This window comes from Panthera pardus, unplaced genomic scaffold (genome assembly GCF_024362965.1).
Source record: "Panthera pardus isolate Hobbes unplaced genomic scaffold, ASM2436296v1 HiC_scaffold_24, whole genome shotgun sequence".
Lineage (NCBI taxonomy): Eukaryota > Metazoa > Chordata > Mammalia > Carnivora > Felidae > Panthera > Panthera pardus.
In genome coordinates, this window is record NW_026526810.1 from 89,829,364 (window position 1) to 89,852,280 (window position 22,917).

At 39.1% G+C, this 22,917-nt stretch overlaps 3 protein-coding genes and 1 long non-coding RNA gene across 6 annotated transcripts in view; 2 read left to right on the forward strand and 2 right to left on the reverse strand.

Moving 5' to 3' along the window:
• The window catches only part of KLHDC1 (kelch domain containing 1), a 54,407-nt gene extending 49,147 nt beyond the window's left edge, over positions 1-5,260 (forward strand). For both annotated transcript variants that reach the window (XM_019451887.2, XM_019451888.2), the window contains exon 13: positions 2,074-5,260. In XM_019451887.2, the coding sequence (XP_019307432.1) occupies positions 2,074-2,260 (187 nt within the window). In that variant the 3' untranslated portion in view covers positions 2,261-5,260. The remainder of the gene's footprint in view (positions 1-2,073) is intronic.
• A 2,790-nt stretch (positions 5,261-8,050) lies between these two features.
• KLHDC2 (kelch domain containing 2) lies at positions 8,051-20,321 on the forward strand. The gene is made up of 13 exons (XM_053889388.1): positions 8,051-8,571; positions 11,621-11,700; positions 13,420-13,537; positions 15,539-15,654; positions 15,966-16,047; positions 16,214-16,297; positions 16,820-16,900; positions 16,976-17,034; positions 17,643-17,752; positions 18,139-18,211; positions 19,568-19,655; positions 19,762-19,814; positions 20,012-20,321. The coding sequence occupies exons 1-13, from the start codon at positions 8,419-8,421 to the stop codon at positions 20,133-20,135; spliced, it is 1,221 nt and encodes a 406-aa protein (XP_053745363.1). The 5' UTR covers positions 8,051-8,418; the 3' UTR covers positions 20,136-20,321.
• Positions 11,772-12,473, reverse strand: LOC128773008 (uncharacterized). Its single transcript, XR_008417187.1, has 2 exons — positions 12,367-12,473; positions 11,772-12,313 (listed from the first exon to the last, which is right to left on the reverse strand). It is a non-coding gene; the product is annotated as an uncharacterized LOC128773008 (long non-coding RNA).
• Positions 19,276-22,917, reverse strand: part of NEMF (nuclear export mediator factor) — a 56,288-nt gene continuing 52,646 nt past the window's right edge. For both annotated transcript variants that reach the window (XM_019451883.2, XM_019451884.2), the window contains exons 30-33: positions 22,209-22,309; positions 22,070-22,113; positions 21,911-21,990; positions 19,276-21,635 (exon numbers count right to left, since the gene is read on the reverse strand). In XM_019451883.2, the coding sequence (XP_019307428.2) occupies positions 21,558-21,635; positions 21,911-21,990; positions 22,070-22,113; positions 22,209-22,309 (303 nt within the window). In that variant the 3' untranslated portion in view covers positions 19,276-21,557. The remainder of the gene's footprint in view (positions 21,636-21,910; positions 21,991-22,069; positions 22,114-22,208; positions 22,310-22,917) is intronic.

Sequence of the window (22,917 nt, forward strand, 5' to 3'; positions counted from 1 at the left end):
AAACTCACACAGTATGAAAGGTATATGGTAAAAAAAAATCACCTTTGAGCCATCGTCCACAATGATCTTTGTTAAGAGTTTGCTGTTTATCCTTCCACACTTTAAAATGAACCATGCTAAGAGGCCACTGGAACCTTGAGAGCAGTATACATATGCATGTATGCGCTCACGTGTGCGTGTGTGTCTAAAGGGTCAAAGTATGCATCCTGTTTATAATCTGCTTTTGAGACTCGTACTGTGGGTATCTGTCATGTAAACATATAATCATTCAGTAATTTATAGACCTATATTTATGTTCGTAATGGCTGTCCAGTGTTCTGTTTCATGGAAGTACAATTTCTTTACTAGTGTATTGATATTTATTTAGGATATCTCAATTGGGGGCTATTATTAGAAATTTTGTGTTGTCATATTCCTGTATATGCTTTTGGAAAACTTGCATGTCTCCTCAGGAGAAACTCCTGGAAGGGCTGTTGGTGGATCAAGGCACGTGCACATTTTATACTGTGATGATCACGCAGTGGCTCCCACTGCCTTAGGCAAACCGCACATTCCTTACTGTGGTGTTCAGGGCCTCCACCTGTCTTTCTACCTCATTTCCCGCCATGTCCCGCTCTCACCATTCTCTAGCTATATTTGAACCACTCAGTTCCAGTTTCTGGAATAAATCTTATATCTCATTTCTAGGGCTTTGCAGGTGTGTGTCATCTATCATGAAAAATTTGTTGAGACTCTCAAGGTCTCGGCTTGGACATCCCATCTGGAAGGTTTCCCTGGCTTGCTGTGGTTGTTTTCGGTATTCTCCCTGTCTGGTTCCCCTAGAACCCTGTACCTGTCAAGGCCATGTCTTGTTATCCCAGTCTCAACATTGTTGATCCTCACTAAATCGTAATCTGCCTGAAAGCCGAAATAGGGTTTTTCTCAGTATTGGATTTCCTGCTCCTAAATAAGCTCCTAAATAGTGCACACGAATAAATATTTGTTGAATCAGTGAATGAATAGCAATGACAGAGTCCGTCTCCTCATCTGACTTGTCCCTTCTCCCTGGTGGAAGGGACACAGGAGCTATTGTGTTAACATAGCCGCAGAGTTAAACTTACATCAAGTGTAAGATTTGTGTCATTCACCTGCACATCTCCCGTGTCTGTGTACAACGTTTTCACTCTCCTTGCTTAGAGTTTTCACAGAGAGAAAAGTCTTCCTGAAAGTATGGAAGATATAAATATCTAAATCCTTGTAAAAATGACAACTGAGGTTAAGTACAGCAGAATCAAGTGAATTTATTTTTAAAACTTTTAAAAAAGATTTGCTTCCCTGTTTGATTTAAAGCTTATCAGTTGAAATAGATGCTTTTTTGATAGCTCATCAAGTTTCTTTCGGTTTTAAAATGCAAAACCTTCTTCAAAGTAGCTTAAGATAAAAAGGGAGTTGTATTTGGAAGGATTCTACGAGGTAGTAGAATCAGAGGGGAAAAATGACCACCCAGACTCCCAGGACGGGAGAACCTCAGATGGGGTCTCATTGGCTCTTTCTGCATTGCTGTTCCATTCCTCTCTTCAGACCTCGGGGTCAGTGTCAGTCACTAAGTCACATGTGTCAGTGAAGTGAGTTACAGTGGGGGGGGGGGGGGTGGTGGTGGGGGGACCAGGTCACTTGGCGTAAAAATGGATGTTAGATGCTTCATCTTGGGGCGATGGAAGAAAAAGACAGTTCTCAGAGAAGAGTAAGTGGTTATTGGACTAGGAGGATAAATGAAAAATGATCTGCTACAGACTAACATGATTTGAAATGAAATCTGAATCTTTTCTGTTTAAATAACATTATGCACGGTGCATAGTAAGTTGAAATTTCTGTTTCCATGGGCTTTTGGTCAGATATGGCCTTCAGGCTATAAAAATATACAATTATTGTGGTGCTCTGGGAAGAACACGTATCCTATCATGTTCCAAACAATACAGAGGAAATATGTTATCATGTAACAATTTTATAATAATTTTTTTAAGAATACTTACCTATAAATATTTTATAAGTTCAGATTCAAAAACTAATAATTCTATAATATTTTATTTACAGGTCATGCCTAGACTGCATTGGTAAAAATGCTATAATTTTAGAAAGTCAGATATCTTTATTACCTCCTAAACTTCTGCAACAAGTGCTCAAAAAAATAACATTCTGGACTGCAGCTAATCACCGAGAAGAACAAAGAATCCAAAAAGAAGAAACTGAAAATAAGTATCAGTGGATCAGTAGCAATTAAGTTGTCATATACTCTCTATATTTAATATGTGTACACATTTTAATCAGACTGTATATTTACCCCCCCCCCCAAAATTGGAGGATTTAGAAGATAAAATTTGAAACAAAAATGCTATGTCCTAGTGATTATAGGCCATGGAATATATGGGAATAAGATGTTAATGGAAGATTATATTTTATATTTGTAAACTAATTTCCTAATTAGCTGCAGGAAGAAATATACTTTCTGAAAGTACGTACAATTGTAAGAGATTTTAACTCACTGTGTACTCTTTACTGAAAAGTTTATATGAATTTGAGGAGAATGAGAAATTAGCCCAAGGACTTAAGAAATCCCCCAACATAATAATAGATAAAAATACTATACATCAACTTTCAGAAAGAATGGATTTTCTCAAGCCACTTAAACAGTATCTAAAGTTTCTTATTAAGTAATCCAGTAATTTAAAAACTTCTCCTTCAATAACTGATGCAGCTGGGCAAAATGATAAAATAGGCAAGCGCCGATATGGATTAAATAGTGGACTCCTACCCTTTAGCCCTTACCTAGTAAAGTCTTATTAAGCTTCATTGTAACTTGTCCCCACCTTTATTTGAATAGCAGAATAAATGCCTTCAGTTGTCTTTCATTACCCCTAAGTTACTAGCTAATCCAACTTTATAAAGACCATGTTTTAAAGTGTCTAAAGTGGAGATTAACTTATCATACAGACTTTGAAATATGGGGAAACAGTAGATATATTAGCTTTTGAGACACATCAAAATATATTTTTGCCCTGGAAGAATGCTTCTAAAGTAGTTTCTGCAAGTAATGAAATGGGATGGTAACTTAGTAATTTGCCTTTATAGAAACCCTGCTATTTGGCCCATAGGGAAATATGTTGTCTTCCTATTTATTTTCAGTATTACCTGCCTATACAGAAATAGCATACTATATTTATATTCCTTTAGCCAGTACTTTTGCCATAATTAAGAAGTTACTCATATTATCACAGTTATACACTTTCATTGAATTACTAATAACAATGAATTATTAAGAAGCTCAGTATATAACATTATTCTCCCTAACACCACCATTCAAGTTATCTCTAAAACTTAAAATACTAGAGAGAATATATTTCTATATTGAAATATATATGTAATTTATAATGATAATTATAGTAGTTTGTAGTATCTCATTAAATTTTAGATATATTTTATATATATGCACCATATTTTGGATGTGTAAAGGCTTCTATTTATGTATTGAAATACTTTGTGCTTACATTTTATTTATTATACAAACTCTATAGATATACTATTTTCCTAGTTTTGTTAGTGTAAACCAGTCATTAGAGTCGATTGTGCAAACAAGATTTCAGTGTAAGTTTTCTTTTTCTTTTCTTTTCTTTTTCTTTTTTTTACTATTTTTAGGCTGAAAACAGATTTAGAAAAAGGATCTCACAGGCAATATACATCCTAGAAGTAATTATTACTATGAACTTCTGTCATCAGCATTTTTTAAGGGGAAAAAATATGAAAACCTATTGGATAGGGATACATGACATTGAATTGAATGAACATCTTTTAAAGTGTAGATTATGGGAATTTAAATTCTAGATTAGGCAGACACCTCTCTAGCCTCTTAGAAAAACACTTCTGGTTTTAAATGGTTTACTTGGAATGTTAAAAGTTGGATTCGCCCCCTCGAAACACACTGGCGTTTAGGCTTCACGAGAAATCTGTTGCCTGTGGCACACAAAGCCGGTGCTGCTCTTTTTTGACTTAATATACTGTGCTGCTTCAATAGTAGGAGTGGCAGGAAATTCTGATCCTTACCTGCAAGTTCCCCAAGTTGACTTCAACCAGGTTTTGCTTCTCTTCTGTTAGGAGCGGTAGAAATTCTGGGAGCCTGCAAAGCTCGTTTCAAAGCCTCAAAGCCAAGCATTATTAATCCTTCACTTCTCACTAGCTGATGGTTTCCTATCAACTCTTGTGCTGCTGACCTCCATGGTGTAGAGGAGCCAAAGACAGTGACAGCCTCAGAACTTTCTCTCGGAACTCCCCTTGTGGGCTCTCTGTTCGGAAAACAATTCTGCAGGGGTTGATAGTTTTTTTCAGGTGGTTCACAAAATAGGTTTCCAATCTCGTCCTCAAGGAAAAAGGATTTCTGGCCATCTTTATTTTGTCTTTCAGGATATTTTTCCAGTTGTCAGGAAGGATTCTTTTGAGCATTAATCATCTTTAGTGTGGTACAGTAAATAGCCCATCTAAGTTAGTGTACATTTTTTTTTCCAAATAGTGTCTTTGCACACATACCCTTAAAAAATGATTAGCCTTTGGATAAAAGCTTAAAAGTATTCTTTAGAACTTTTTCCTTTCAGTCCAGGATGAAGTGGTGCTTTCACTAATACCTTATTTATATTCTACGTGTATGTGAGAGAGAAATAATATAAAGTCACGAATTTTCGGAGTAGTATGTACTGTCTGACAAAAAAATTTTGACTTCAGAAAATTTCAAAAGAAAAGAAGCAATTTTAAGAAACAATGCTCCCTGTCCACCTTGTGTATGTGTGTGTGTATGTGTGTGCGTGCACAGGCATATGCGCACACCTGTTTTTTCATTGTATTAATGTGATTCTACTGGAATTTCTGGTTTGATGAGGTTACCATACAGTCCAGCATGTGGGTACAGCAAGATCATTCTTTATCACCCTGTTACAGACTGAATGTGTTTCCCCCAAATTCATATATTGAAACCCTGCTCCTCAATCAATGTAGTAGTATTTGGAGGTGGAGTCTTTGGAGGTCATTAGGTTTAGATGAGGTCATGAGGGTGATGACCCCATGATGGGACTGTTGTCCTTATAAGGGGCAGACACCAGAGCTCACTCTTCTCCTGCCATGTCAGGACGCAAGCCCATGAAAAGGGCTTCCACCTAGGGTCGAATCTGCCAGCACCTTGATCTTGGACTTCCCAGCCTCTAGAACTGTGAGAAATAAATGTCTGTTGTTCACACCATCTGGTCTGTGGTATTTTGTTGTATCAGCCAAGCTAAGATGCATCTGCGGTCCAAAACTTACATTAGGGTTCATTCACTCTTGGTGGTATACATCCTACAGGTTTAGACAGAAGTATAACATGTATCTACCATTATAGTAGCATATAAAATAGTTTCACTGTCCTAAAAATCCTCTATGCTCTGCCCATTCATTTCTCCCTCCCCACTAACCCCTGCAACCACTGATCTTTTTGTTTTCTCCATAGTTTTGCCTTTTCCATATGTTATATAGTTAGAATCCCATAGTATGTAGCCTTTTCAGGTTGGTGTATTTCTGTAGTAACAAGCATTTAAATGTCCTCTGTATGCTTTCATGCTTGAAAAGATCGCTCATGTCTTTGCACCACTGAATAAGAATATTCCATTGTTTGGATTGAACCAGAGAAAATTTTTAGGATTTTCTGCATAGACAATCATGTCATCTATGAACAAAGTTTTGTTTCTTCCTTCTTAACATTTTATTTCCTTACTGCATTGGTGATGACTTCCAGTACGATGTTGAAAAGTAGTTGTGAGAGGGGACATCCCTGCCTCATTCTTGATCTTAGTGGGAAAGCTTTGAGTTTCTCATAGCACTAAGTATGATGTGAACTGTAGGTTTTTGTAGATGTTCTTTATTAAGTTGAAGTTTCTTAGTTTGCTGAGTTTTTATCCTGAATAGGTGTTAAATAATTTTTCTGCTTCTACTGATATGTTCATTTGATTTTTCTTTAGCCTGTTGATGGTGGATTCCATTAGTTGATTTTTGAGTGTTGAACCAGCCTTGAATACTGGGGCTAAGTCTCACTTGGTCATGGTGTATCTCTCTTGGTCATGGTGTATAATACTTTATTTTTTGGATTTGATTTACTAATATTTTGGTGAGGATTTTTGCATCTGTGTTCATGAACAATATTGGTCTGTCATTTTCTTTTCTTGTGATGTCTTTGTCTGGTTTTGGTATTAGGATAATGCTGGCCTCAGAATGAGTGAGGAAGTATTCTTTGCTCTATCTTATGAAAGAGATTATAGAATATTGATATTTCTTTAAATGTTTGTTAGAATTTACCAGTGAACCCATCTGAGCCTGTTGTTTTCTGTTTGGGTAGGTTATTTATTATTGATTCAACTTCTTTAAAATTTTTTAGAACATTTTTATTCATTTTTTGAGAGACAGAAACAGCATGAGCAGGGAGGGCCAGAGAGAGAGAAGGAGACACAGAATCTGAAGCAGGCTCCAGGCTCTGAGCTGTCAGCACAGATACCTCCCAAACCCATGCAAGATCATGACCTGAGTCAAAGTTGGCGGCTTAACAGACTGAGCCACCCAGGCACCGCTGGTTTTATTTCTTTAATAGATATAGGCTTACTCAGAATGTCTGCTTTTTTCTTACGTGAGTTTTGGCAGATTGTGTCTTTCAAGGAATTGGTCCATTTCATCTGGGTTATCAAATATATGAGCAGAGTTGTTCATAAGATCTCTTTACTATTCTTTTAACGTTCATGGGATCTGTAGTGTTGTCCCCTGTTTCATTTCTGATATTTGTAATTTACGTCTTCTCTGTTTTTTCCTTACAGAGCCTGGCTTAGAGGCTTACTGATGTTATTGATCTTTTCAAAGAACCAGCTTTTAGTTTTCTCTATTTCTTGTTTTCAATTTCATTGATACAGCTTTAAAAAATTTTTTTCTTCCATTTGGGTTTAACTTGCTCTTCTTTTTCTGGTTTCCTAAGATGAAACTAGGAGGGTTGATGTTACATCTTTATTCTTGTCAAATATGTATACGCATTCAACGCTTTAAGTGTCCCCCTAAGCACTGCTTTCACCCATCCCAGAAATTCTGATAAATTGTAAACATAGTGGCAGTGACTAGGGAAGGAGTTTTAGGCTATGAAAATCTGAGTGAGGAAAGCCTGTGTTAATTGTTCAAAGTATCCCTTCCAAGCAGTGGTAGCAGCGTGAAGATGGGGAAGAGATAGGATAATAAAGCACACTCCTCTCACCAAACACATCCAAGTAAAGTGGCACCATTACATTAGGGATTTAAGACGCATTCAGGTACAACCCTATTTTACAGGTGACTAAGTTTAGATTGCAGTAATTCTTTTCTTGACCTAATTGAAATGTATCAAAATGGAACAAAGCAGTATCTGTGTGTGTGAACAGAATTTGCCATCCTCCCTTAAGGACTGGGCGATGATGGTTTCTGAAATACTTTTTGAGCACAATTTTCCAGACTGGGCTTGGAAAGTAAGATCTCTGCCGAAGCAGAAGAGCTCAGCGAGCAGGGGTGCCTGGAACCGCTGTGCGGGCACCGTCGGGGAGGCACGAAGTCGGGAGCCCCACGCGCACCCACGCGGGAGGGCCAGGTGCCTCGCCTCCTGGACACAGGAAAGCGGAGCATTGACTCTCTTTTGAAGCTGAGACCGCTAACTCACTGAGCAATGTCACAATGTCACTACCCCTTTTCAGACTGTGAACCCTTGGAGAACATTCCTCAATCACACAAGGAAGATTTCTCAGTAAAAAAAAAAAAAAAAAAAAAAAAATTTTGCGAGAAGGTGGCTACTATTCTTCCCATCTTTGTAGTGCCCGCAGCGAAAGGAGGCTCAGAGAGTGTTTGGAGCTCAGTCAACACACCATCTCCGGGCTCAGGCCGGCCGCGGCGGCGGCAGCAGCAGCGGCGGCGGCGGCGGGAGGACCCGGCGCTGGGGGCGCTGAGCGCCCGCCGCGCTTCCGGAGCCCCGTAGGAGGCGTCAGCGGAACGGGCGGTTCTGGCCGCGGCGTAAACAAGGGCCGGCTGCGGCGGGCGGCGAGTGGCGAGCTGGAGGCGGGGCGGGCTGGCTGGATTCTAGTCCCGGCCCCAAGCGGACCCCCTTTCCGCCCTGCTCCCGGCGGGGCCCCGCCGCCGCCGCCGCGCCCCCGACCCGCGCCCCAGCAGCGCAGCCCAGGCAGCGGAGGGGCTGTCCTCGCCGAGGAGGGCTGAGCGGGCGCGGGCGGCCAGCGGGCGGCCTTAACCCCGTCCCTATCGCCGCCCCTTTCTGCTCGCCTGTCGCCGCCGTGCATTTCTGCCTTTTCTTTTGTCTCTTTTCCCCGCGCGGGTGTGGGGATTGTTGGTGAACAAACGTGCAGCCTCAAGATGGCTGATGGCAACGAGGATCTGCGAGCGGACGACTTGCCAGGGCCAGCCTACGAGAGCTATGAGTCCATGGAGCTCGCCTGCCCCGCCGAGCGCAGCGGCCACGTAGCCGTCGGCGACGGGCGCCACATGTTCGTCTGGGGCGGCTACAAGGTCAGTGGGCGTCCGGCCGCGGCGGGCGTCGCTCGGCTGGACCCCGAGTCCGGGTCGGCGGGGTGGGGGGGGGGGGTGCAGAGCGGCCGCCCGGAACCCCCTCTCCGTGTCGCGACTGTGCCCGTCGGTGCATTTTCTTGCGAGCGGGCTTCTCCTCACCGGTCCTCTAATTCGCGCCGACGCTCCTGGGCTGCTGTCACTCCAGCCCTCTGCTTACGGGGCCCGCGGCGGCCCTGGGCGCTGTGGACGTTGGAGCGTTGTTTGGGGGAGGGCACGTTGGGCGGCGCACGACTACGATACGTGTTATGTTTTAAAAGGTGGGGCGCGGGTGGGAGGTAAGAGAGGTGACGTTGTGTGTTGTCACTCTTACCGTTTGTCGGCCCGCTTAGAGCACTTCATTCTCTGGAGCTGGGGTCCTTTGGCCCACGGATACCGTTGCTTGCTTGGGCAATAATCGGGGTGTAGGAAAACTCTCTAGAATTCCCGAAGGCCGCAGGGATGGCCTTATTCAACCTTCCCGCCTGTTCGGGAGGCCTAGCTACACCTGTGCAGATGGCCGTCACCCTGCTGTTTGAACATTCCAGGGCTGTTATGCTTTCAGCTGAGAAAGAGTTGACAATTTTCAGAGGAAACCCCTATTAAGAAAACTAATGGAGAAGGCGCCACCAGCAACCAAAAAATCAGTAGCAACGATTGTAACTACCAAGTTCAGCTCTCTGACCCCTGCTCATAAACAATGTTGAGAGCCAGTTGCCTTTCTTGTTACTACTGGCTTCTTGTTACCAGGTGTCTCCTGTTTAAACTTTGTTCTCTAGTTCTCCTGCCCTTTTGCTATTAGAGCTTCTCAGTAACGATCCATATCCTAGCACTGGCTCATTTCATTCGCTGGGGTTGCTCTGAGACATTCCTACCAAAAGTTAACTTTTTAGTCCCTTTTGGTCTTAACATTGATCTCCCTGCCCCCATTTGCTTGAGATCTGGTCCACTACACCTGTGTGCTTGATGACTGACTTTATGACTCTGGTAATAGGTTTTAGCTTCTTGCACGTTGACCTGGTCATAACTGAACACTTTTGAGATGACTGTCAAAAAAGACAGATGGAATAAACCACTATAGCTGTCCTGACTAATTTAGTTTAACCACAAAAGCATTTTTTAAAATTTTATTTTGCCAGTCCTAATTAATCTGCAGTGCTTTCCTCAGCCCCCAGTGAATAGCTGGTTAGAGGACGGTACTTGGTAGGAGGAAGAGGCAGTTATGTAGTGACCCTTATTAAAATGTCAATCCACTGGAGAAAAGTTAACCTGTTAGTCACACTGTGGTCTAAACTACATATTCATAATTCTGTTTGTAAAAATCAGCAGCATTGAAGGAACAGGACTTTTCTTTGGGGAGTGGGGAGAGCGAGGGTTGTCAGGAAGGACAATTTTTTTTTTTTTTTAATGTTTGTTTTTGAGAGAGATCAAGGTAAGGGCAGAGAAGGGGGGCAGGGGCAGAGGACCCGAAGTGGTCTGTGCAGGGTCTGTGCTGACAGCAGAGAGCCGGATGTGGTACTTGAACCCATGAACTGTGAGATCATGACCTGAGCCGAAGTTGGATGCTTAACAGACTGAGCCACCCAGGCACCTCAGGAACGAAGGTTTCTGATGGTGAGTGTTTGAGGGCCCAGAAGTCTAGGATTTAGGCAGGATGACCAGTGATGACCAGTGAAGTGGAGTGGTTCCAAAACCGGCTGTCCTCAGTATTTTGGCTAGAACTCTGAAAAGCCCTTGGATATTGTTTTTGAGGGCAATAAACCTTAGCTTCCCACATAGTAGTCCCTTTCCCTCTTCAGACCAGGCTGAGCTATTCCCGGTGAGCCTGCTGTCATGCTTCCAGCCTTCTTTTTGTTAAGTGGTGGAATAGAAAGAGAAATGTCCACAAGGCCACGTGCACTAATTCTGTATGGTACTCAAGCTTATTACACTCTGACACCCATTCTCCATGAACTGCTATTGTTCACCGTATGTTGACATTGTTCAAAAAGTGGGGAGGTTCAAAGGCTAGGAAGGTCAGGCAGTGATTAAAGTTGCCAATTCAGGGAAAGGAGGGTAGAATGCTGATTCCACAGTTACTTGCCAAGTAATCTTGGGCAAATTACTTACCTCTCTAAAAAACCTGTTTTCTTGTAATCTCAACTACTTTTTAGGGTTGTTATGAAGATTAAAGAAAGTAATCCATTGGGGCACCTGGGTGGTTCAGTCTGTTAAGCGTCCGACTTCAGCTCAGGTCATGATCTCACGATTCTTGAGTTTGAGCCCCACATCAGCCTCTGTGCTGACAGTTTGGAGCCTGGAGCCTGCTTCGGATTGTGTCTCCCTCTCCCTCTGCCCCACTTGTGCTCTGGCTGTCTCTCTTAAAAATGAACATTAAAAAAAAATTTTTTTTTTTTTTTTAAAGAAAGTAATCCGTTGATAGTGTTCAGATAGTTCTGGCATATGGTAAACTCATTCTGTTAAGAATTACTATCTGAAGGGAAATGGAGAACAACGAACAGAAAATTTTGCATTATTCAGTGTGCAACTGAATAACTGCACACTGGCAATTCTGCCATCTGTTTTTTGGTAGAGAATGGATGGATGAGAGTAAAAAATGGCTAGAAAACGACACGTGTTAGTGTGAGTCAGGCACTCACACGGTAGAACAGTCTTTAGTGTGCAAACCATGGCATAGCTGACCTCTCCTGAAGTCATGCAGCTGAAACCTGGTGAATGGTCTGTTCAGCATAAAGTGACATTAGAGATTTCCTAGAGATTTCATAACTTCCTGTATCATTGCACCTGCTGCATCAGAAACATTAAGGGTTATCTATATTAAGCATTACTTTGAGTATGTGGCCTGGAGCAAGGAAGATTGTCCATTTGATAGTATTATATTGTTAAGACCCATTTAACATCTCATAACTCTTATTACTATCTCAAACAAGGTAGATATGAAAAAATATACAGTAGTGCTTCTTTAGAATACCAATTATTTTTTATATTTGCTATTTTTTTTTATTCTTCTTAGAGTAATCAAGTCAGAGGATTGTATGACTTTTATCTGCCTAGAGAAGAACTATGGATCTACAACATGGAGACTGGAAGATGGTAACTGTGGATATTATGAGGGGGACTAAAAAATTCAAGTAAGGTTGCAAATAAAAACTCTGTGAAGCCCATTCTAATAAAACTATTTTATTTGAAGACGCAGAGTTATCTCTATGTTCTAAAACCAACCTTGTACTAGTTTGGTTCAGCTGCTAAGCTTAGATACATTAGCAACTCTTCAGTAATTAGTTGGTGATTTTATTTTTTAAGTTTATTTATTTTGAGAGAGAGAGAGAATCTCAAGCAGGCTCTGTGCTGACACAGGCCTGGAACCTACGAACCATGGGATCATGACCTGAGCCGAAATCAAGAGTCAAGATACTTAACCGACTGAGTCACCCAGGCACCCCTACTTGGTGCTTTTATGACCTTCGAAGAAACTTGTATTCAGAGCTCTATGTAGTATCATTGTAATACTAAAATAAAGAGGTAGATAGAGGCTTCCAATCCTGGAATGAAAATATTATAAAAGTTCCATATATGATGTTTTTTCAAGATGTTATATCTTCTGTTACGTGGAAAATGAGAAAATAATTTCTAGATTGTATCTACTAGAAATAAAGGTGGTGTTTTATTTTAATGAGCTCTGCCATTAAAGTTTCTATACAAATCTCTTTAAAATAGTGTGTTTTGTTTAAAAAAAGAAGTGAAATTTGCCTTCCGTACAACTGGGGATATTCTGAAAAGGATCTTTTGCCAGTCTTGTGACAGTGGTCCTCAAAGAGGCTCTTGGCAGAATCTTAAGAGTTCAACTAAAAATGGGGCGCCTGGATGGCTCTTGGGCTCTGTGCTGACAGCTCAGAGCCTGAAGCCTGCTTCAGATTCTGTGTCTTCCAGTCTCTCTGCCCCTCCTCCACTTGCCCTCTGTCTCTCATAAATAAATGTTGAAAAAATTTTCTTAAAAAGTTCAACTAAAACTAAGGATTATTTCTGTACATAGCAAATCAGTGTTGATCTGAGCTGTTGGCTCATCTGTGTTTTGTTTTGTTTTGTTTTGTTTTCAAGAGAGAAATTGATAATGGTATTCCTTTAATAGGGGAATTCTATGAATTTTTTAAAAATTGAGCCCCATAAGGAATTTGTAAAACTAAGCCTGCCAAAGTTAAAGCTTAGCATAAAGTGATAGAGTGAGCAGAAGACCTTAACAGTCCTATTAATACTGTGAATCTTAGGCCTTTTTGATTCAGATTCATTTTTAGATTCAGAAGGATTTAAAGCATGCAAAGCACTCCCAGGAGTGCCTGGCCTATAGAAAGTATTACCCACGTGCCTATAGTACTACTTAGGTTTGAATCAGATTCATTTGAATGGCTAAAAGGTGACTAAATAAAACACACTTGTTGAATTAACTGGTCAGGAGTGGGATGTTTTCCTTTTAGGTACCTGGGTGACTCAAAACCAAAAACAAAATAGCCACTTATGGTTGTATCAATAAAGAGCAGGTTAGTTTGAGAAACATAAAATGGTGTGCTCCTGGGCTTCCAGAGCTTCTCACCGTCCCTGTGTGTGGGGTCAGCTGGCGCAGCCTGTGGAATGGGTGAACAAAGAGGAAGGAACTCATTCTTTGAATTAATTTTAGATCTAGACGAGACCCACAGATGCTATCTAGCCGGCCAGCCCATTTTATTTTTTCCCTTTATTGTGGGGATAGAAGAAAAACAAGTAACTTTTGCATTTCTTCTCTTTTGGGAAACATTTACATTGTCTTTTTGCCCTCAGGAAAAAAATTAACACAGAAGGCGATGTTCCTCCTTCTATGTCAGGAAGCTGTGCGGTGTGTGTGGACAGGGTGCTCTACTTGTTTGGAGGACACCATTCAAGAGGCAATACGAATAAGGTGAGTGTTTCTAAGGATTGTGGTTTGAGAGCTCAACTAAACATGGGGTGCCTGGGTGGCCCTGTTGGTTTTTACTCTTTTTCAGACAACCTCCGATTTCTAAGGTTAGCCCATACTTATTCCTGTCCCGGTTAAAACATGCATGTCCTTGATAACGGTATGAATGTGCATTTTAGTATTTTGTCTACCAGTCCGTATTTCTCTATGCCTTTTGTAAAGTCAACTTTGATAACTTGTCTGCAATAATTTCCTGAGTGGGTTTCCTTTGTGCTCTTTGCAGCTGTGGTTCTCTTAGAACCCTGGGGTGTTAGATAAATATTAGCAAACCAAATGAAAACAAGATGCAATCATGAGGAGCAGGGTAAAATGAACAGACCACCACTCGGCTATGAGGATAAATTAATACAGAATTTTATATACTAAAATTCCCGTAATATGGTACCATAAGGTACTGTTGTTCAGACTTTGTGTTTTTTCCAAATAGGAAAAAGATTAACAGTTGTTTTCTCAGGCCAGCAAGACACAAATATCAGTCAGAAAGATGCATATGATCTAGGGAGTCTCTTAATAAATTTATTTAGCAACTTAGCACCTTATATACTGAGCACTTGGTTAGACATTGGAGACACAGAGACGAATGATACAGTTCCCGTCTCTAGGCGCTCACATCCTAGAGGGGATACACATAATAAGTAGATGGTTCCAGTAGCATATGATAAGAAGATACATAGAGCCTGGCTCATAAAATAGCTCAGTAAATATTGTTAAATCTGAAAAAGAATCCTTGACATTGTGTTTGGCAGGATGGAGGAAGAGAATAAGTAAAGTCTTTAACCAAGAGGGTTGAATAGAATCATAACTGGGAGAGGTAGCCAAGATGCAAGTATCAGGAGGCAGAAATATAAGCAAATGTTCTGTTCACAGAAATGTGAAGTGGTTTGGTGTGACTGGAGCATATGGCTGACAAAGTTTCAGACTATTCCTAGGAGCTCTAGGGATTTGAGATGCCTTGGGACCCCTGTGGGAGGAGCGTCATGGTGTTAGGCAGGCTTCAGATCACCCCCCTACCCCTCCATCTTAACAGGTGTAGCTCTACTTCAGTTAGGCTTTTGCTTAAGATTTTGTGTGAAGTAAGGGTTCTGTGCCTAAAAGATTTTGTGAGGCACTGCTACAGGCTGTAGTGGAGGTGCGTGTGTTTTAGGGCAAGGAAGAGAAAAAGAACCTTAACACCACATGAAGCAGCTTGGGGAAAAAAAGAAGCCGTGGCTTTAGGGGTAGACAGAGAAATGGCTACAGTTGAGTATTTTTAGGTTTGATGAAAAGGAAGCTTAGGAGTCTTAGGAGAAGTAAAAAGATATACATATAATGGCCAGGTCTCTTCAAGTATCTGGATGTGAAACCTTGGAAAGACAGACCAGTACTTAATCTTTTAAGATTTATCCTTTGCTCCCAGAGTTAAGTAGGCGCTTAAGACATGTTTGTTAAATTGAATTTGAAGGTGAAATTGCTAAGTTGAAGTCTTTTGGTGATACCGTCTTCAAACCCATAAATTAGATTAGCATAACTCAAAGTGCCTATGTAAGGCACAATATACTTCTGTTCCTTCATCAAAAAAATGAGGCTGTTAAACTGAGAACAAACTGAGGGCTGATGGGGGGGTGGGAGGAAGGGGAGGGTGGGTGATGGGTATTGAGGGCACCTGTTGGGATGAGCACTGGGTGTTGTATGGAAACCAATTTGACAATAAATTTCATATATTTAAAAAAAAATGTGGCTATTAGGAAAAAAAAATGAGCTCAACAGGGTACTTAGCAACTTAGGTAATTTATATTCTGGCATAAGTTCCTTATGTATATTTGGACCAGTAACAGTCTGTAGTCACAATTGTAGAAGCACTGAATTAGATGACATTCCTATAGTCATAAATCACAATAAAACTGAATGCCAAGGTTGAATTTCTTTTGCATAACCAAATCTAACTGAAATCATTGCTTCTGACAGTTCTACATGCTGGATTCAAGGTCTACAGACAGAGTACTACAGTGGGAAAGAATTGATTGCCAAGGAATTCCTCCATCATCAAAGGATAAACTTGGTGTCTGGGTATATAAAAACAAGTGAGTTAGCAGCCCCGTAGGTTTGGGTTTTTATGTGCAAAGTGGTTTGCCATTCAAGTATCCATAGCCCATAAACACTGTAACCCTAGAACATAACTTCTAGGGCCCATATGAGGATTATGTGAATTAATACATCAAAGCACTTAGCACCTAAGACATAATTAGGCACAGTAGGCATTATTCTATGAATAAGAATTTTCATATACTCAAGCATGCCTTCTCAGTTCCTAGCATGACAAAAGAAGAACTTCTTGTAACTTCCTAACCTGTGGATGTTAGAATTTTTAGTGTCTTGGTTTTTTATCAAACAGGTTAATATTTTTTGGAGGCTATGGATATTTACCTGAAGATAAAGTATTGGGAACTTTTGAATTTGATGAAACATCTTTTTGGGTAAGTGAAGTTTCATATTTGTATATGGTCTACTTAGTATGTTGAAATAATACATCTTATGTCTGCTAGTCTTGTTCATTTTGCCTTGTTCATAAACCAGACAAGGATATGTAATTTTACAAATATTATTTGAAAAATAACTCAGATTCTTACTCATTTTCTGTAGAATTCAAGTCACCCAAGAGGATGGAATGATCATGTACATATTTTAGACACTGAAACATTTATCTGGAGTCAGCCTATAACTACTGTGAGTTACTGAAGAATAATGAATTATTATAAAGTAAGGCTACCTAGAGGAGAAAGGGAATTGGGAGGTGGTGTAAAATTGACAGTTCATTCTTGTTTTTCTGGAGAAAATCCATTGCTTTCATTATTCTCCAAGAAGTCCATACCTCAGAAAAGTTTAATGAATGTGTGGACTAACCTGGCATCTACTATCTAATAGATGTTAAGGGATATTGCTTATAACTAAATAAATGACCTGGCAGTAGACTGTTAACTTACTCAAATATTAGATTTCTTTTTCCTCTGACGCAGGTGTCTTATAATGTGCTACCTTTTTACTTAAAAAAAATAAACAAGCATTCCATTAACTAGTGCATTCAGTAATATATCTCCAAAATCTAAAATTACAGTTCCCAGGGTTAGTACTGCTGTTGACTAGACATCTGCACTTGAGCTTAAAAGCTCAAGCGTCTTACATACCCTCATCCCACCTCCAGAGAAGATTGGTGTTTATTTTTAAAAATTGCTTTTGTGACTTTTATAGGGTAAAGCACCTTCACCTCGTGCTGCCCATGCCTGTGCAACTGTTGGAAACAAAGGCTTTGTGTTTGGAGGCAGATATCGAGTAAGTTTGTGAACAGTTTCAATGATTTGCTCATGAGTCATTCAAAATGATAATTACTTAATTATCCTTTTTCAGGATGCTAGAATGAATGATCTTCACTGTCTTAATCTGGATACGTGGGAGTGGAATGAATTGTATGTATCACTTTAGATAATTTCTAAAATTTTTTAATATTTTTATTCTGTTAGCATAGAAATTTAAGCAGGTAAATAACTGAATTTAAATAAACATGATGTCTAGATCCTTAAATAAGGAATTTTATTTTTTGATTTCCTGTTCCACAACATGTGCTCAACGTTTGTTGAAAAGGTCTAAAGTTCACTCTGCCTTCTAAAAACATAGTTAATACCAAGCATGCAGCTATTAATACCAAGAAGCTTTTGGGGCACCTGGGTGGCTCAGTCGGTTAAGCGTGTGACTTCGGCTCAGGTCATGATCTCATGGTTCATGGGTTCAAGTCCCGTGTCAGGCTTTGTGTTGACAGCTCGGAGCCTGGAGCCTGCTTCCTAGATTCTGTGTTTCCCTTGCTCTCTGCCCCTCCCCGACTTGCACTCTCTCAAAAATAAATAAAACATTTAAAAAAATTAAAAAATTTAAAAAAAAATACCAAGAAGCTTTTTAAATTTAAAGTCTCTTCTGTCAAATATTCTGTATAAATTTTCAAAGAAAATTTAAATATTTTTCCATATTAAACAGTAGCTACTTTTAAACACAGATATTGTAACTTAGCTATTATTTTCAGAATTCCACAAGGCATATGCCCAGTTGGCCGATCTTGGCATTCACTAACACCAGTTTCTTCAGATCATCTCTTTCTCTTTGGAGGATTTACCACTGATAAACAGCCACTAAGTAAGTCCTTTAAAAATATAAGAAATCATTATCATTCATATGTAATATATAAATAGAAGAAAATAATTCAGTCTATTTTAGATGTATCAGAGGGCCATAGGGTTGGTTGGAGGTTTGCTATTATTTTTGATCCTATAATAAATCTATAATTGTTTTTGTACTATAACATCCATCTATTCTGTCCAGTGTAGCCCTTAAAAGCTCCACTTAAGGGTTGTGACATGCAAAGGGCTTACTTGATTAACTGCAGGGAAAAACCAGGATATATACTTTCTCTTTCTACTTACAGTTTATTACCTTTCTTGCTAAAGCTGTGCCCTTTAAACATGAATGTCTCATTGACAAAATAACATATTTCATGGCTCTTCTTTCTTCACTTCAATCAGGTGATGCTTGGACTTACTGCATCAGTAAAAATGAATGGATACAGTTTAATCATCCCTATACTGAAAAGCCAAGGTATGAAGTATTTACAAAGTAATTCTTGTACATCTTTATGGACCTCAATTATTCAGTACAAGACTGGGGACACCTGGCTGCCAGTCAGTAAAGCATATGACTCTTAATCTCAAACAACCCTGAGTCCCACATTGGGTATAGGGATTACTTAAAACCTTAAAAAAGATGTGCAAGACTGGTAATGATTGAGGAAATTGTGGCTGCATTACATCCACTATTCTTATGATAAACACCCTAGCGTTCACTAATGTTTAACATCCTTTTTTTTTTTTTTTTTTATGTTTGAGAGAGAGAGAGTGCACACGTGTGAGCATGAGTGGGATAGGGACAGAGAATTCCAAGCAGGCTCTGTGCTGGCAGTGCGCAGATGCAGGACCCAGTCTCAGGAACCGTGAGATTGTGACCTGAGCCCATATCAAGAGTCAGATGCTTAATAGACTGAGCCACCCATGCGCCCCTAACATCAAACCTTTTGAAAGAAAAGAAAACCAATGCTATCCTTGTATTAAATGCTTTCTTTTCTGTCATGGTGCATGAAAAACAGGGCTGGATGTTGACTTCTGCTGTTTTTAATCATAAAATTGATGTAGTTAAAATTTATAATCAAGCTCTTTATTCCAGTGAATTGAACTGCTTCTAGGTTTGTCACTTAAAAAAAAAAAAAACTGGAGAGAATTTCAAAACCTTGAAGAATGTATATGGGGGGTAAATCCAGAACTTTCTATTAGATTGGTAGGAGCACTGTATAACAAATACTAAATCAAATCACCCAAAAAGAAGAGTTATTTTTGTTAATCTCAAGAAGAATTCTTACAAAAACTGCCAAAGCAAATGATATAGTCACAACTGGTATTCAAAGCATATTTAGGTAGGTCAGCCTGCATTTCCCCACAAGTCTCTAAGTACACTTATGCCATAAAGGCTTCATCTGGCAGAAAAATTCTTCCATAGAATTACCAGGCCTGAGACTTTGAGTATGTCAGGCAGATTCACAGCATCCTTCAGATTTTTTCTTTAATGTCAACTGACCCTGCCTATGAAAAGAAGAAGATTGAGAGGGCATGTAGCACACATCTCCCGTAAGATTTTTATTGCTAACAAAGACCTAGAGAACAGATCATTCAGTTCAAACCCGTCATTGCATAAGTTAGGACTGGACCAGATAGATAAAATGGTAACATCCAGATAAAACAGACATTAATAGATTTTTCTAGCTTTTGCTACTTAAGATAATTGCTGCTCAACATTAGGTTTTGGTCTGTACTGAAGATCTCTAGTCTTTATTTCATCATTGTGTTCGTAGTGTAAATTGTCAACTTGGTGTCTGGGTAACTTAAAACTCTTGTTTTAAATTAGATTATGGCACACAGCTTGTGCCAGTGACGAAGGAGAAGTCATTGTTTTTGGTGGATGTGCCAATAACCTCCTTGTCCATCACAGAGCTGTAAGTGTACTAAGTATACTACCCTGCATTAAAGGACACTTCATCATATTTTTGAGTCTTGTGGACTACTTACTTTTTAATATGTTCTTCATTTTCTATTTTTCAGGCACACAGTAATGAAATACTTATATTTTCAGTTCAACCAAAATCTCTTGTAAGGTAAGTAACTTTTTACTTGGTACTCAGATTATTTTAAATTAGTGCTCTTGAAAAACCAGGCTTACAGATAATTTAAAGGCAATGACAAGTTTCCATTGATAAAACTAGTTCTTACGAAAATCTTTAAACAAAGTGGGCTTTTGTTTTTTTGGTAATTCTTCAAACAGTAAATTTATTTTTCTCTTGTCCACTTTCAGGCTAAGCTTAGAAGCAGTCATTTGCTTTAAAGAAATGTTAGCCAACTCGTGGAACTGCCTTCCAAAACACTTACTTCACAGTGTTAATCAGAGGTTTGGTAGTAACAACACTTCTGGATCTTAAGGCTTCATAGATAATGCCTCTGATCACCTTGCATGGACAGCAATTCTGTAAACATCAGAGAGTGGCATCGTTTGTATAATTATATGCATTGTTGTAGTTTGCAGCTTTTTGGTTTTAATGTGCATGTGAATGGCCTAGAGAACCTATTTTTGTGTCTAAAGTTTACAATAAATGTATTTAACACCAGTAACTGTCTTCTATTAAAGCAAAAGAAAATGATACTTGGCTTTTTACCCCAAGGAATGGTTATTATATTTCCTTTTTGGTAACTTCAGGATATATAGCTATAGAAACATACTAATTATTCTTATCACTATCAAAATGGTGATGTTATTTTTTTAAATTTATATATATATATATATATTTTTTTTAAATAGCAAGAGTAGTCTGTTGTATTTACAACACTGGCTATATGTATAATTACAAAGTTTTTTTTTTTTTACATTAATTTCAAATGGAAAAACATTATCAACAGGACTAAGCTGGTAAAAGAAATTTTGGAAGGACCAACAGCTGTTTAGTGCTTTGACCTTAATGCTTTGGTATAGGGGCTGGGGCAAATGGTCATATTGACTGTAGGTAGCCATTGTCTCATCATTTAAAAAGTGACAGTTTGTTTAGCTCATAAGAGAATGGAAATGATGTAGGACTTTATTCTCCATTTGTCAGGAGACAGAAGAAGAAAGCTGTGTCAGGAGTCTTTAGTGGTAAGCCTAAAAGTGCACTTATGATATCCTAGGTTAAGATACTCTGTAACATGCTGATCATTACTAGAGGTAGAAAATAAAATGGTACAGAACTGAATGAGATTACAAGGAAGAAGTAAGGATGAAAAGTGAAGTTGTATAAATGAATGGAAATGATCAATACCATTTTTTTCTAGGTGTTATTTCTTAGGCTGAATTATGTCTATTTTAAATCTGGTCTAATATATTTTTTGACAAGTACAGGTAACGGCAGAAGGCTTCCAAGACTTAATCCTAAATGTTTAACTGCCCCCAAACCCCACCACCGCACCAGAACACGAAAAACCACCTGTGATTGGCCTGTAACAGAGCTCTGACACTGTACACGGTAGACGACCAAGTCAATGTCTGAGCAACTGAGCCACTTCACTCCAGTTTCTGTACAACATGAAATGAAAACTTAGTATTAACCTCCCAAATTTTAAGAAAATGTAGGAGAATAACTACAGATGTATACAATTAGCATTTAACTGTCCACAAATATTTTAGGAAATCCTATCCGCGTTTCCTCTCTATAAAACTGGAAAAAAAACAGTAAGTCCTTTTGGCGAATATAGCAAGGCAATGTTTAGTTCATTTTTAAATGCGGAAGTCTTGTTACATGGTGTTTTCATCTCTGAACTTCCAAAAGGCTATAAAATTGACTCTTCTCAAATATTTTAGGGTTTCATTTCAGCTATTTTCTTTTTACATTCAGAAGATTGGGTGCAGACACTTTGACTTTGCCAGGAATATTTCTTGATAAATCCGTGTCCTAAAAAAAGAGAATTGCTGAATATCTTCACATGCTATATGGTAGTCATGTTTCTTTTATGATAATTATGTGCCCTCTGCTGTCAAAAGAAAGGCATTTCCAAAATTTCCAACTGAAACGATCTTATTTTACTGCTTCTAGTAAGACCGCATTTTCTACCAAAACAAGAGCTGCAGCTTGGCATGTATTAAATAAAGAACCAAAAGTAGAAAAGTATAACTGCTAACATTTTTAATTGCACCACCCATCTCCAGACTTCTGGAGGAATACTTTACCTTTACACTGCGAAATAAGTCTTTTTCTCTTGCTGTTGCTTCTTTGGAATGCATGAAACTATTCAAGGCTGTTTTTGCAGCTGTAAATAGAAAATAGAAGAATCTACTTCTGTGCAGAGAAGAAGCGATCAAAATCATTCATAAAAAGATTTTAAATACCTTTTCCCTTTTTCTGAACTCCAGGAGTAAGTTTCACTTTGTATCTTTAAGAAGGAATTACATGTATTACTAAATAGAAATTTCAAAACAATTCATAACTATTATGTCAGCTATTTTGAGTAAACTAAAGACGACTTACTTATAGTTTGTCATGGTGGAGTAAGGGGCACATATTGGGATGGCAAATAGTAATACATCTTCAGGATGTGGCTGCCCTGTCAAAGAGTCAAAGAGATTTTCCTAAAAGGGAAAAGAAAAACAATTATAAAATGCATACCAGTCCTAGAAAAAGGAAAACTCTAATATTTCAACACATATTTTTATCATTTTTATCTTTTTCTGATAGATCTTTTCCCCCCACCCTTCCCTCGATAGACCTTCAGTCTTAAGACCAAATGGTATTTATACTTCTATTCTCTACTAAAAATTTTTTCCATAGCATAATTCTCACATGATTTTCAAAATGGCACTTGTAAATACATACAAGGGAAAAAGGAGAAAAAACTTGTTGGATAACAGTACATTGCAGAAAACTGCTATGGATTAAAAATAATGTATAATAATGACCACAAATCGATTTAAATCCATTGCATGGAAATGAGACTGATACTCTGGCTAGACCAGTAGTTCCTGACCACGGGGATTTTTCTGTCCCCATTCCCCACTCCCCTCCACCCCTGGACACTTTTGCCTGTTCTTAAGGAAGAATCTTCTAGCCTTCTTAGAGTTGCTCTTTGGTGGGCTGCCTATAAGATGAGCCATATTTATTTAGCAACATGAATAACCTTAGACAAGATGCTTGGTGTTCAAGTAGTATTTACTATGTGCCATGGACTTCTCTAAATGCT